This window comes from Homarus americanus, unplaced genomic scaffold, assembly GCF_018991925.1.
Source record: "Homarus americanus isolate GMGI-L3 unplaced genomic scaffold, GMGI_Hamer_2.0 scaffold40248, whole genome shotgun sequence".
In the NCBI taxonomy this organism is placed as follows: Eukaryota; Metazoa; Arthropoda; class Malacostraca; order Decapoda; family Nephropidae; genus Homarus; species Homarus americanus.
The window spans coordinates 7,526,745-7,540,484 of NW_024712526.1; the positions used below are offsets into that span (position 1 = coordinate 7,526,745).

Here is a 13,740-nt window from a genome sequence, read left to right on the forward strand (position 1 = left end):
TACGTAGTTTGATAATGTGTAAAGTGTTCCTCGATTATCAAAGTTTGTTTTAACAGATTTTTTAAACTTGATGTCCTCTTATATTGAATTAAATTTTGATGAAGCTTGATCAGAAAATTCATAGATGAGATTGCATTTTAGACTGTGAACTTCCTTAGTGACCAGTGCATATTGTATATTAGAAATGTTGTAGTCACATTGAGGCATAAAACAATCTATTTTATATGTAATATACTGTTCTTGTTTTGAGCTGAGGGGGTTACTATAAGAAGTACAGTAAGTAAGTACAGAATTTTCCCAGTTTGTTAAAGACACTGATGTTGAATAGCTTCTAGCCAAAATATGTAATGGAGTTAAAAAATGTACAGTACTAATGTTTTTGTTATTCTGATGTATATTAACCTATTTGTGCTTTTGTTGTATATGTTATATCTTACTATATATTTACACTATGCAATGTTACTTTTATTAATTTTGTTAATATCATAAGCCTTTTTATTGGACACAAACTTTCAATTTAAACTGGGTTGTAAACTTGTACTTTGAGTGAAATGGTCCTGGCCAAGCCAAGCCTCTTCTTTAAACATGACCATGTATTGTTTCAGCATATACATTCTCTAGTAAGTAGTTATGTAGTAATATCATATATTTTGTGAAAGTTTAGTATAGATTCATCAGTGAACAATAATGTATGTTGTAGGATATTGGTGTATAATGATGAAAAGGTACTGCATGTACTTATTTTCCAAGTGATCATTTTAACTCTGACATTGCTAGCATTTAGCATCTTGAACCTTGACCTCTCAATGCTGCCAATATTCAGTAATCAGGATCCTTTCCCAATATACAGACCTAATTAATCTAAGTGGGATGTCCCATGAAGAATTTCTAATAATAATGCAAGCAGTGGACGCATCTCAACTCTTTCACGTCTCATTTACACATACAGGGGTGTTCCTCTTTTGTCTTATTCATTTACTTCTTTAATACTTACTGTATATCGGAGTGTTTCTCTTAGGTTTATTTTAACATTATTTTTTATTTTTTATTTACACTGCTGGTAAAATGTGGGGGAAAGCTGAAATGTAAGGTATACTGTCAATTATGACCCATACAGTGTGTTTTTAATACTGTAAAATAGTCCTTGTGATATATTTCCTAAGTTATTTTGATATGGAGAAATAATGTTTGTTGTTAACAATCATACAAATTGCTTATATATATTGTAAATCTTTATAACTTGAGTTAAATTCAATCTTGTTGGGAAAATGGTAGTAGTTACTGTACTAGTCAAGTGTGTGGAAATGACTGTTAAGATACACATATATGGTACATACAGTAATATCCCCAATAGCTGTAACGGCTATTGGGGTGTAGAGCGCTTCTGTGCTCGAGAGATTCTGGGTATCGAGATGAATCTTTATACCAAGAAAAAGACGTACATTTAAAAACATTTTCCAGGCATTGGTGAATGTTTCAGTCTAAACTATGCAGTGACATGGAATGCTATTGCTAAGGCTAAACAGCTAGGCCGCTTTTACTAGCTTGAATCCATACCATGAGGCTTAACTGCAGTCAAGCAGTAGCAGAAGTGTATTAATTTTTGCAAACACTACTGTGCTTTATATTGTAAATACGCAAAATATACTACAGTATTCATCAGCAGATGCTGTTGTCTTGAGCTTGTGATGTAGGCAGGCTAAATGGTGATATGATGATACAGGAAGGCCTGCCTGCCTTTTAGACCATTTACTGTAGCAGGTGCTGCTAACTGTCACTCTCCTCTACTTCCATGAAGGAGGGATTGTACATGTGCTGTTTACTGTACATACACCCTCTACACACTGGCCTACAGTAAGCATACAGTACACTGTTCACTCTGCTATGCACTATATGTATGGTACTTTCACACTTAATGTATATACAGTATACACAACTGTACAGCAATTACTTTTCACATCCTAACACTGCTTTAACAATATTCTTGGCAGGTTATATCCAGTACAGTACTGCACATTGCAGATCGTATGTGAAAACAGCAACGAGTGAGCAAACAAGCTTGTACAATGGCAGCAGACAATGAGCTAAGAAAGTGCATCATGATGCTAGAGTTTGAGGAGATAAGCTATGAGATACATCAGCCAATCATAGCCGTGATGCAGTCACATGACAGTTGCAAATCACAATGCATGAGCACTCTAAGCCTACGATCCAAGTTCTAAATGCAGCTAGCCAAACCATGTGCTCAGTGCCTAGTGCTATCACTCAGAAATTGATTCGAATGCCCAGATTGAAGTCATGTTTTTGAAATGTCAGTTTTTTTTTTTATTTGCCGGGTATTGGAAAATTCTGGAAATCAAAGATTCCCGCTATTGGGGATATTACTGTATTTAAAATAATATATTTTTTTATTTTCATTAATTCTTTATTTCAAAATTTTCTGTTTTGGTTTTACAGAAATTGTAAAATCCGTTACCTCACTACAGTAATCGTGAGATGAAAAAAAAGTATGAGACCGTGATAAAATTAGTCAATAAGAAATAATAAGGCGTGACAAAATTGCTCAAGCCTCAAATGCTGGATCTTGTACATACTGGAGGCTTTGCATGAATCAGTCTAGCTAGGGTAGCTAGCTGCTGTGTAATACATTTTGCACTTTTCTTACAAGACAAAGGTGTTTATGATTTTTTGAATAAATATTCATTCACCATTATGACTTAATTTCTTAATCCAAGTCTTTAAATAAATATGGTGTAGGATACAATATGGCATTTACCTTTACTCAAAAAAGAAAGGGTGTGACTAATCTGGGTTATGTAGTGAAGGTAACCAGAGTGTCTCAGAATCTGCCTTTGAATGTCAAAAACCTTGAACAGTATTCACATTATTATCATTGCTTCATGGCTATTTTCCACTCTTGTGTGGGGGTTACCCTTGATTACCAGATGGCAACAATACAGGCTGCATGGTGTTTTGTTAGCCTCTCTCATCAAGGGCCTGTATCTCCGAGGTTATTTCTCACAACATCTTCCCATTTCATTCTTGGCCTACCCTTAGCTCTTCCCTCTACATTCAAACTCATGTATGTATTATCTTCACCCAATTGATTTCCTCCATCTCTCCACATGCTCACACCATCTCAGCCGAACTAAACGGGGAAAACCTCACCAATACTCTAAATAACCAGCTATTCTCTGAGCCCTAAATAGCATTTCCTATTTCTCAACATTACATTACATATCCATCTAAGAGTCATAAGAACTAACAATTACTCGAGGTCCTTTGAGGAGTATCTGTCAGGTATCCCTCGCTATACGAACGTTAGAGATACGAATATTCACTTATACGAAGTTCCTAAATTGACACCGCTACTTGGAAATATGAAAGCTTCCCCTGGCAAAAATAAAATTGCACGCCCCAGGAATCAGCTGGGGTGACCATCTTGGAGAGAGATGTGCATCTCCCACAAGCCTGTGTCTTTCCTTCCTACATTCGTTGTGTGTGAGAAGTGATCTCTCTTTATCTGTGTGTACTGTATTTGTGCTATCCTTTCATTATGTAATCCAAGCATTCTGGTAAATCTTTGGCTACCCATACTACACCAGCAAAGATAATGAAATCCAAACTAGTATAATTCTTCATGTTCCTAAAGATTATTACCTAAAGCAGATTTTAAACCACTGACCTTACAAGTGCAGACTTAATGAAGACCATCTGTAGATTGACACAGTCCATCATCATAATTATTACCATTTAATGGCCATTTTCCATACTTGCTGTGATTACCTAATGGCTTGTGCCAGTTGCCATCATGCAAGCTCTAAGACTGGATGCCCTTCTTATTGCCCACCTGCTTTTACAGAGTGGGAACTGGGTAGTATATGTAGGACTTCCAGGTGCACTTTTAGCTGGCAGGGCAGGGTCGCTACTCCCTGAAGTAATCAATGTTTGAAGCATTCATACTGCTGATTAAATAATCTGAGAAAGTTAATTTTTTGGTGAATTGTGAGTATACAAAGTTGCATTAAGTTTTGACTAAATTCAAACAACTTTTGTTAATCCGGCATTTATGAAAACTGGCCATCCAAATTCTCACAAAACTCCTCTGCTAAATGTTTTACAAATCTGACAGAGAAAGATTATAATAAATTACAAAGGAAGGGGATAATAGAAGTTAATACTAAAGAGAACGCATAAAAAATGGTGATTTACAGTAATTTTTAATGGGGTGATGCTTTACATACTTTGTGACCTACTGCATGTTTATCTGTTTAATATATCCTGTTCTAGGAGTTGGAGTCTTTGTAAGTTCACAACACCTAAGTGACAATGAACACAACAGCATCTTCCTAAATATGAATACTGTACATATGATTAGACAACTCTTGAACTTAATGATACTTTGTAGGGTAAAAAATGACTAAAACCCCTATACAGTGACCCCTCGTTTAACGAACACCTCGGTTAACGTAATTTCGATTAACGAACTGCCTTCCATAAGGATCTTCAATTCGGTTAACGAAAAAAAATTCGGTTAACGAAGTTCTTACGAACCGACCTCAACATTTTTTCGCTTGCATTGACCGGGCAACCAGCTTTAGTATCAGTCCGCCAATACATTAATCGGTTCTAGGGCTTAAATTCCTTACTATTTTAGTAAATATCAAGAAGTTTATACTATTCAATAATTTTAAAAGTTTAATATTCAATTTTTTAGTCATTTTAACAATTATTGAACATAATTGAAGGTAAAGTGACTAGTTTAATGCGCGGCATCCAGCCTCTTAACACAGCAAACAGGAGTTAGTCTCTCTGTTTTCACTGGAGGTAACATCTTGCTTGAGACTCTTCAACTAAACGCTTTTTTTTCTGTGTTTCCAAGCAAATTATTGGTCATTTTGAAATATATTTTACATATTGACAATATATAATGCAGTACAGTGTTGATTTAAAGAAAATAATCTTGAATTACACCAAGAGAGCTAAAATTTTATGGGTGAAATGGCGCCATGGGGCAACTTCTCTTCCACCTCAATGCCTTCTCTTCTTCCTTCTCCTCCACCCCCATTCTAAATCCCATCATCATCATCATCCAGGAGCCTTCTACATACACACCTCAAAGTAAGTGAACTTTTCTACCATTTTTGTTGAATTTAGGAAATTTTCGGCGAGCTGGAACCAATTACCCAAAAACCCATTGAAACAATGGTTTCGGTTAATGAACTTTTCGGTTAACGAACGACCTTCTGGAACGGATTGAGTTCGTTAACGGAGGGGTCACTGTATATGATACAGCCAATAATTTGATGTAAGAGGAAAAAATAATGCATGACTTCTAGGACCTCCACATAACAACATATGATGTAATTGGCCAAACATGTGGTGGGATGATAACAGTAGAGATGAAAAAAACCCTATACAGTACTATCTTATCTGTTGAAATTAATTTAATTTAATTTTCATCTGTGCTTTTGAGTATCTACATTTTATATAATATTCACCATTCTATCAATCACAGAATCCAGTTTTAAGTGTCTGCATATTTCCACAGCCACTGCGGGAGACTTCTACTAACCTAGTGGTACAGTCTCACCGAAAAGTTTGTTAACTATCCCAGCCGGCTATTATTGCTATCGCCTGCTTCAGATGTATGAACTTGAGTGGTACTTCGAACCTTTAGATTCGTTCATATAAGTTTCATGTTCTGGTTGGTAGTGAGACAGTTTCAAACATCTAAAACAGGCAGTGCAGCAATAGCTGGCTGGAAGAGTTAACGAACTACTGGGTGAGAATGTACAGTCGGAAACCATATTCTCGAGCCCACCTGGGTCGGTGCTGGAGGTTAGTACAGTGTCCTTTCTGGACGGGGGCCCACTCTAACTATCACGAGGCAACACACACACGAACACACACAGTCATAGTACGGCTGTATAGATGACATTATGTATAAATATTGTATATGGCATTTTATACTCTGCATTATCTTCATTATATATGAACACGAAGAAAAATTACCATAGGTTGTAGTTACGAAAGCATGAATGGAAATAAACACTTACAAACCACCCAGTGAATCTACACAACATTTACAGCGCTTGTGTGTGTGGGTGCCAGATCACAATACTTCCACCACACCCCATCTATATTTTTTATTTTCCCTTCATTCGCATAACTATATGAAAAATCGTGTTTAATGTAACTACATATTTCAAAAACCTTAAATTACAAGTGGATCAGTCACTCCTCATTTGACACAGTTATAGTGTAATACTTTGACCATCTCACCTGGGCACATGGAGGCCCACGGTAACTCTCACGGGGCAACATATGCACGAACAAACAAGTTATGATATGAACCCTTCCAGGCTTCACTATCATTATCATGTTATGTTCATCGTGCTCTGTATCTTGTTAACTAGTCACAGTATCAATACATGGAGGAAAATCTATATTAATATACTGTAATATTGCATTTTATTGCAAACCGTAAACAATCTCGTTTAACCATTGGACGTGAGGGAAAGCACCACACACTGGCGTTATGAAATGAAGAAACGAAGCACATAGGAATGACCGACCTGTGTGTAGGGAGTCCTGCCGTATCAGTGTGGACACGGTTGCTCAAAAGGTAAGTAGTATAATTCATCCTTGCATTTGTTGAGAAAAGTGTGTGTGTTTTTTTTTTTCCCCTCACCCTTGCAAACTAGTTAGCACACCATTCATTACGTAAAGGGGTGTTCCTGAGACATGAGAATCTAATATAAAACATAATGCCTCGTACTGAGAACATGTGACAGACGTAATGAGGGGAAGCAAGCATTAGCTGACGAATTATGGATTACCCACAAATGGCCCCATTAATAAAATTTTGTGGATATGTAACATGTGATAACACTATCTGAGACTGGACACATTATTAAAAATCATCATGTTGCCTATTCCACTGATAATGACTGTTAGATCAATAAGGCTGTAAAGTAACAGTTTGACAACAATGCGTCATGTTTCGCTGTCATCCTTCACCCGCAAAATGATGGTTACTCCATATCCTATAATATGTTGATTTTTCATTGATGAATGTATACAAAAGGCCCCATGCACTAATGCCTTATCCTTTTATTTTCACAGTTATGGAGGTTCAGCCACAACGTCATGTGAGGCTACCTCGGACGAGAGCTAATCGACCTGAGGTGATAACGAGTCGCGGCAGGATTATTGGATATCATGAGGCAGGGAAGGGGATACGGGAGATTAGTCGCCTTCTTGGAATCTCCAGGGATACAGTTAGGCCCCGACCAGGAAGACCAAGAGTCACCACACCAGTGGCAGATCAACAGATTCAAAGGGCAGCAAGGCGAGCACAAACTGACAACTGCCGTGCGTATGACGAGGGAAACAGGAGTTCAGTGTCACTCGATAAGTACCAGGAGGCAAATACGGGAGACTGGCTAACAATGTTTCATCCCAGCATGTAAGGAAACCTTAACAGAGGCACACAGAGAAGCACGTAAAAGGTTTGCTGAGGCGTATGCGGGAGTCAATTTTTGGAGGTCCGTCATTTTCACCGATGAAAAATGTTTCTCATCTGTCACAGCAGTCGGTCGCCAGTGTTGGCGATTACGTAATACAAGATATGCTCGAAGACACATCCATGAGACATCGACAAGCGGTCGTGTGACAACCTCCATGCATGGATGGATGTGGTGGGGAGGTGTTGGTGAACTGACGGACATTGCGGGACACATGAATGCAGACCAGTATATAAATATTCTAGAGACATCCTTTCTACCATCGGTGCGAGCATATGCCATCCCAGACCCACAGCCTATATGTACAGTATGGTGCAAGACCGCAGTCCAATACATACAAGTCGGGCAGTCAAGCATTGGTTTGAGGCGCACCCGCAGATTATTCTATTGGACTGGCCCCCTAAAGGAGCCGATTGTAATCCAATAGAAAATCTATGGGAGCATATGGTTGTTGAATGGGATGTTGAGGAGAAAACGAGGGAGGCAGTGAGGAAACACGCACATAATGTGTGGGAGGGAATAAGGAGGAGGCCGAACATCTGCAGCAATCTGGTAGATTCCATGCCCACCAGATTGCATGAAGTTATAGCAGCAGATGGAGGTTGGACACGGTATTAACCTATGGGCACGAGGTGTCTCAGTGGTTGTAGTCTTGCCTCGGGATCCTGTGGTTAAGAATTAAATCTCCGACCACGACGTTGCCTTGTAGGGGGTGGCGGGGGAGTTAGCTCTCTGGTGTAACCTCGTTGGGGCCACATAGACTTCGTTTCCTAACTCTCGGAAATTTGTCCAGGTATTTTACTATGTGATTTTACGTCACTTCACATGAATATGCTTACAAAATCTATGCATTAATATGCATAACTCTTGGGAATCTGTCCAGACATTAAATATATGTTATATACTACAATAATCACATAGATATGTTTACAATGTTTATGCATAATAAATGTGAAAAATATTTTTGGGGGTTTCAATTAACCAATAGTCATGCCTACAAAACAATGTTGATGCTCTAATAATAATAAAAGATATAGATGGGGTGTGGTGGAATCATCGTGATCTGGCACCCACACACACAAGCGCTGTAAACGTTGTGTGGATTCACTGGGTGGTTTGGAAGTGTTATTTCCATTCATACTTTCGTAACTACAACCTATGGTAATTTTTCTTCGTGTTCATATATAATGAAGATAATGCAGAGTATAAAATGCCATATACAATATTTATACATAATATCATCTATACAGCCGTACTATGAATGTGTGCGTTTGTGCGTGTGTTGCCTCGTGATAGTTAGAGTGGGCCCCCGTCCAGACAGGACACTGTACTAACCTCCAGCACCGACCCAGGTAGGCTAGAGATTATGGTTTCCGAGTGTACATGCGTGTGCCTTATCCACACACACGTACCAAATTGTCAGATGAGAAACACATACAAAAAAAGTGAACAAGATGAAACACTTGATAAATCTGATCCAGTGAACATTCCTGCCACACTGGGTTAATAGAAGTCTCCCACAGTGGCTGTGGAAACTTGCACATACTGTGGTCAAGAGAACTGTGAATATTACATATAAAGATCTTGAACGGTTTGGTCTAATTCAAACAAGTTAAAAATGTAGAAGGAATTTAGAACTTTGTGCTTTTGTTCAAATTTAACGGGTTTTTAATGTTTTAGAAAGTATGATTTCTGAGGGTGGTCTATGTATAACTCCCTGAGCACTCTGTCTAATGACTTACTGTTACCGCTCAAAGGAGAAATCCAGAGAAATTTGAAAATGATAATATACAGAAATGGCATGTACAGTATAGGAAGCATAATGGTTATTCTGGAGAACTTATTTATAACAAATGGAAAAGGTACGAATGAGTGATCATCTATCGTACACAAAATGGAAGAAACTGTTGTGTTGAATAACCTGATTGATTTGTACAACAGAGCATGACACATTTTGGAAAATTTATAATTATCCAAACTAATGCGTAAAAAGATGGGCAATATGGAAAAGCTCTAAACCATATTACAGTATAGACAAGGCAGTAACAAAGATGGTGTTTTGGGGACACATTTACGAATCCAGACTACCGGTACACTGACCATGAAGCTTCAAGTACATATACAGGCACTCCTCGACTTATGTATGAGTTGCATTCCTGAAACCATTATGGACCTCAAATTTTATGCAAGTTGGATTTATTTAGTCCAGTAACCTAAAGTGAGTAGCTTATCTATTGCACGTAATATATTGCATGCAGTACCTAGCATAAGGTAATGCAACCTTTGAGATATAAATAACGACAGTACAATACATTATCAGTCTATATGTAAATAAGTGAAATAACTTAAAGTACTGTACTGTGTTCAACAGATAACAGACGATTAACTGAACATTTACAGTACTAGCACTATACTTTAATTCTTAGTGTTGACTTCTACTGCTAGAGGCTGTGTAGTGCTGCCAGTGTTTTTTAGTACTTGTATTGTTAAAGGCTTCGTGGTGCTGTCAAGTGTTTTTTAGTACTGCTAGAGGTTAGGTGGTGCTGCCAGAGTGTTTTTACTATTGTTAGAGGTTGTGTGCTACCGCTTAACATGGGGCTAAGATTCGCTTGAACAAGGGTTGAGCCGGGCTAACACAGGAAAATTCTGCCTAATGTAGTCAGTTAGAAAACAATTTGCGTGGGCCAGGTGAGCCAGCTGGCGGGCAAGTCCAAGGGTAGCGTCCCCACACCATGTGGGCCCAATGAGTACAGTGTATTTTAGGAAAAGAGAAAATAATATCAGTAGAGATGGCATGTTGTTATAAAATAAGAAAAATTAAGAAGATGGGTGAATTGAACCTATGTGAGGACTTGGCATGTCGCCAAGTTAGGCGGTCCCTGTAGCTACATCTCCCCCACCAGGCCAAGCAGTGATATTGTTATTTTTCAACTCGCAACTTTGGGTAGATATACAGTTCATAATTTTCTTAAAATTTTTTTTTTTACTCTGTTACCATGCACAAACAATCATTCATATAAAATGTGAAGAAAAAATAAATAAAGTAAACCCCCAAAAGTCTGGAAAATTTCATGAGTGTTTCCTTTAACACTTTTCATTTATACTGTCGTACTTAGTAGTACAGTTCATTAAAAAATAATTTAATTTTTATAAAATATATTACCTTATTTATTATTAAAATATATACTGTACTGTATTGTTTTAATGGGGATACTGTACAGTGGTCTAATCAGATTTGATATAGGGCTAACAGGTATAAGATGACACTTCACGTATAAATGTAATGGAGGGGGGGGGGACTCTTTGGGGGTCCACCTGATGCATCCTCTGTCCCCATGTTATAATGGGTGGCATTTTCTGGGAATGCAATCTTCATGTTAAGTGAGGGGGCAGTGTATATGTAAAGTTGAATTTACATAAGTTAAGTGTTATGTAACCTAAGGAGTGCCTGTATAAAGAAGGAAGAGCATAGAGAATATTGTCCACATTAAGTTCTACACAGAGGAACAACAGAATGATTGCTCCCAGCCAAATAATTTTTTTTTTACCCCATATGGCTGGAAGACCACCACTTTTATCATGACATTACACTACAGTATTACCTCGCTTTACGAGGTTTCACTTTCCGCGATTTCTCATTTAAGCGGTGCCTCGCCAGAACCGAACTTTCACTTTCTGCGGTGCATCTACTCATATACGCGGGAAGCGGCGCGGGCAGGATGCGCACAAGGTCGCCCAGTCATCAAAATATTACCGAGTTCTTCACCCGCCACCCACCACAGCCGGCCTAAGTCAGTGATAGTGAGGATATGGACTTATATGGACTTTAAGGGGTTTGACAAAGAGGCCCTGCAAGCCTATGTGGTGGATAGTGATACAATTGATACAGGTGAGGGCCAGTAATCTGCCCTCTGCCTCAGAACCAACCCCCCATCCCTGTGTGCCCAGCCATCTTTTCTACTAATGTAAGTGTTAAAAAAACTAATATTATTGATATTTCTCTTAATTATTAATTGTGTGTGCATACCATCATAAAATTAAGATGTAATTTTTACTACAACGTAGGTATTGTGTCTGATAAAGTGGAGTTTGGGGGTCGGGCCAGTCTCTATTGGAATTAATCCCATATGTTCTGTTGTTCACTTTACGCGGTTTTCACTTTCCGCGGAACCCCATGGGTTCAATTGACCGCGTAAATCGGGGTACTACTGTACAGCAGTAAAAATATAAAGTACCAGCAGCAATGATTAGATAAATATTTAATATCAAGAATATATCTTATCTGAACTACCTATTACAAGAGCTTTAATTTGGTTTAATAAATAGAATACCTGTAGTTGCTTTTTTATAATTAATGAACAGAGGCTAATTAATCAATATGATTCAATAATTAACTGTTTTACCAGTACTATATATCTATTCCATACATGTGTAACTGACTTTTCGAGCTACTTTGATAACCACCATCTACTCTTCTGCCGTGTTTACATACTGTACTGAAGTAAACACAATAACCCAATTTCAAACAGTATTCACAAACCTCACTAGTGCTTAAAAGCTACTTCCATTGAGTCACCATGCAAAGTGACAGTTCGAAGAGCATCCTGATCATAAATCTCCAGCAGTGCTCTTGTTCCATCATTGAATGTGAAGGAGAGGCCACCATCTATCACTAAGGAAGCATCAAAGCACCGGGATTTCACACCTATTGACTTAGCAAACCCTCGAGGCTTGACACACTCATTGCGCATCGGAGATGTCACCAGCTGATCTCTGATAGTGTACACCATTTTGGGCACCTCTGACAAAACAGGAAAAATCAATAACTAAATTTCTTATTCAAAATATATACTGAAATTAATTAATATCAAAGAACAATAATAAAAAAAAAAATTCAGGTACAGTGTTATGGTTAAAACAAACATAGACAATATATCACTACGGATGCAAAATTCTTTAAAGGGAGTTGCCCTGACACTATCCTATACAGACAAGACCCCAAGTGCTTTGTGCTCATGATTTATATAATCACAACTTGTATTCTAGGCATAAAACTGATGATTCCATACATACTACTATAAAAAGGCAAAGGTGTTTCCCTGGCAACGGCCCTGGGTCCACCCTGTTTGACAGATAGAAAACTTGAAATACAATAATTTTGTACCTGGGTCAGTAATTAGCATCTGGTTGAATTTCTCTGTAATCTTGCGAACAAAGAGTTGGTCAGTATCTTGTATTTTAAAGCCTGTCTCCTCTTTAACAATAGTCAGGATCTCTTCCATGTTTTGCTCTGTCAGTTTGTTTACGTTATATGTCCAAGATGTTGACCCAGTCCCTGAGAATATTAATACTGTTAATGTAAGTACTGTAGTGTACTTTCTATTTTGTCACATCATTAGCATGACACAAAAAAAAACACTTTTACATATTCTATATATGTACTAGTACAGTCGACCCTTCACATACGCGGGTTTAGCATTCACGGATTCGCAAATACGCAGATTGCCCCGCCAGAGGAATATTCTGTACATTGAAGTAATTGAAATACATTCAAATCGCGCGCCATTCAATTGCGGCTTTCATTCTGAGACACGGCTCCACCCAACCTCACCGGGACACGCCAGCTCCCCAACCTCCCACACACTGGCTCTCCCTCACTCAGTCCGATCTAGCTGTAACCACACTTATGTTGACATCCAGCATTATGGTTGCAAAATATACATTTCGTGAATGTATATTCCTCCATCATACACCAATACTAATTAGAATATCACTAATACTCCAGAGTATTTTAACTGAAACTAAAAAGCGAGGCAACATCTCTTGAACATCGGAAGGTTAGGTAAAAGTCTCTTGTTTTTTTCGTCATGTATTTTATCTAATTTACATTGAAATACATCACGTTTCAGCAAAGTACTATTTATTTCTAAGAATATGGAAATGCTAATATTTGCTGAAATAGCGTGATAAATATTACAGTGGAAAGTGGCAACAATGACTACTTTCTTCGCTCAAAAGATATTACGTGTCCTTTTCGAATGGTTTTCAGTTAAAACTGTTATATTACAATAATATTCTATCTAATTCGCTTGTGATGCAACAGTTTTTAACTGAAAAGCCATTGAAAAGCGATTTACGGTAACATCTTTTGGAGCGAAAAGCGAAAGTCATTGTTTAAATCGCGATTTTGTCTACATTCCACTGTAATACT

General features: G+C 38.0%; 2 protein-coding genes across 6 annotated transcripts in view; one reads left to right on the forward strand and one right to left on the reverse strand.

Moving 5' to 3' along the window:
* Nucleotides 1–7,877, forward strand: part of LOC121861859 (WD repeat, SAM and U-box domain-containing protein 1-like) — a 37,333-nt gene extending 29,456 nt beyond the window's left edge. For 2 of the 4 annotated variants that reach the window (XM_042359756.1, XM_042359778.1), the window contains exon 13: nt 7,129–7,876. In XM_042359756.1, coding sequence (XP_042215690.1) covers nt 7,129–7,180 — 52 coding nt within the window. In that variant the 3' untranslated portion in view covers nt 7,181–7,876. Of the gene's footprint in view, nt 1–7,128 lie in introns of all 4 variants that reach the window. The other 2 variants (XM_042359763.1, XM_042359772.1) reach the window with 2 other exon arrangements.
* Nucleotides 7,878–11,861: 3,984 nt separating this feature from the next.
* The window catches only part of LOC121861883 (NAD kinase 2, mitochondrial-like), a 16,057-nt gene continuing 14,178 nt past the window's right edge, over nt 11,862–13,740 (reverse strand). For both annotated transcript variants that reach the window (XM_042359790.1, XM_042359786.1), the window contains exons 7-8: nt 12,694–12,864; nt 11,862–12,330 (exon numbers count right to left, since the gene is read on the reverse strand). In XM_042359790.1, the coding sequence (XP_042215724.1) occupies nt 12,074–12,330; nt 12,694–12,864 (428 nt within the window). In that variant the 3' untranslated portion in view covers nt 11,862–12,073. The remainder of the gene's footprint in view (nt 12,331–12,693; nt 12,865–13,740) is intronic.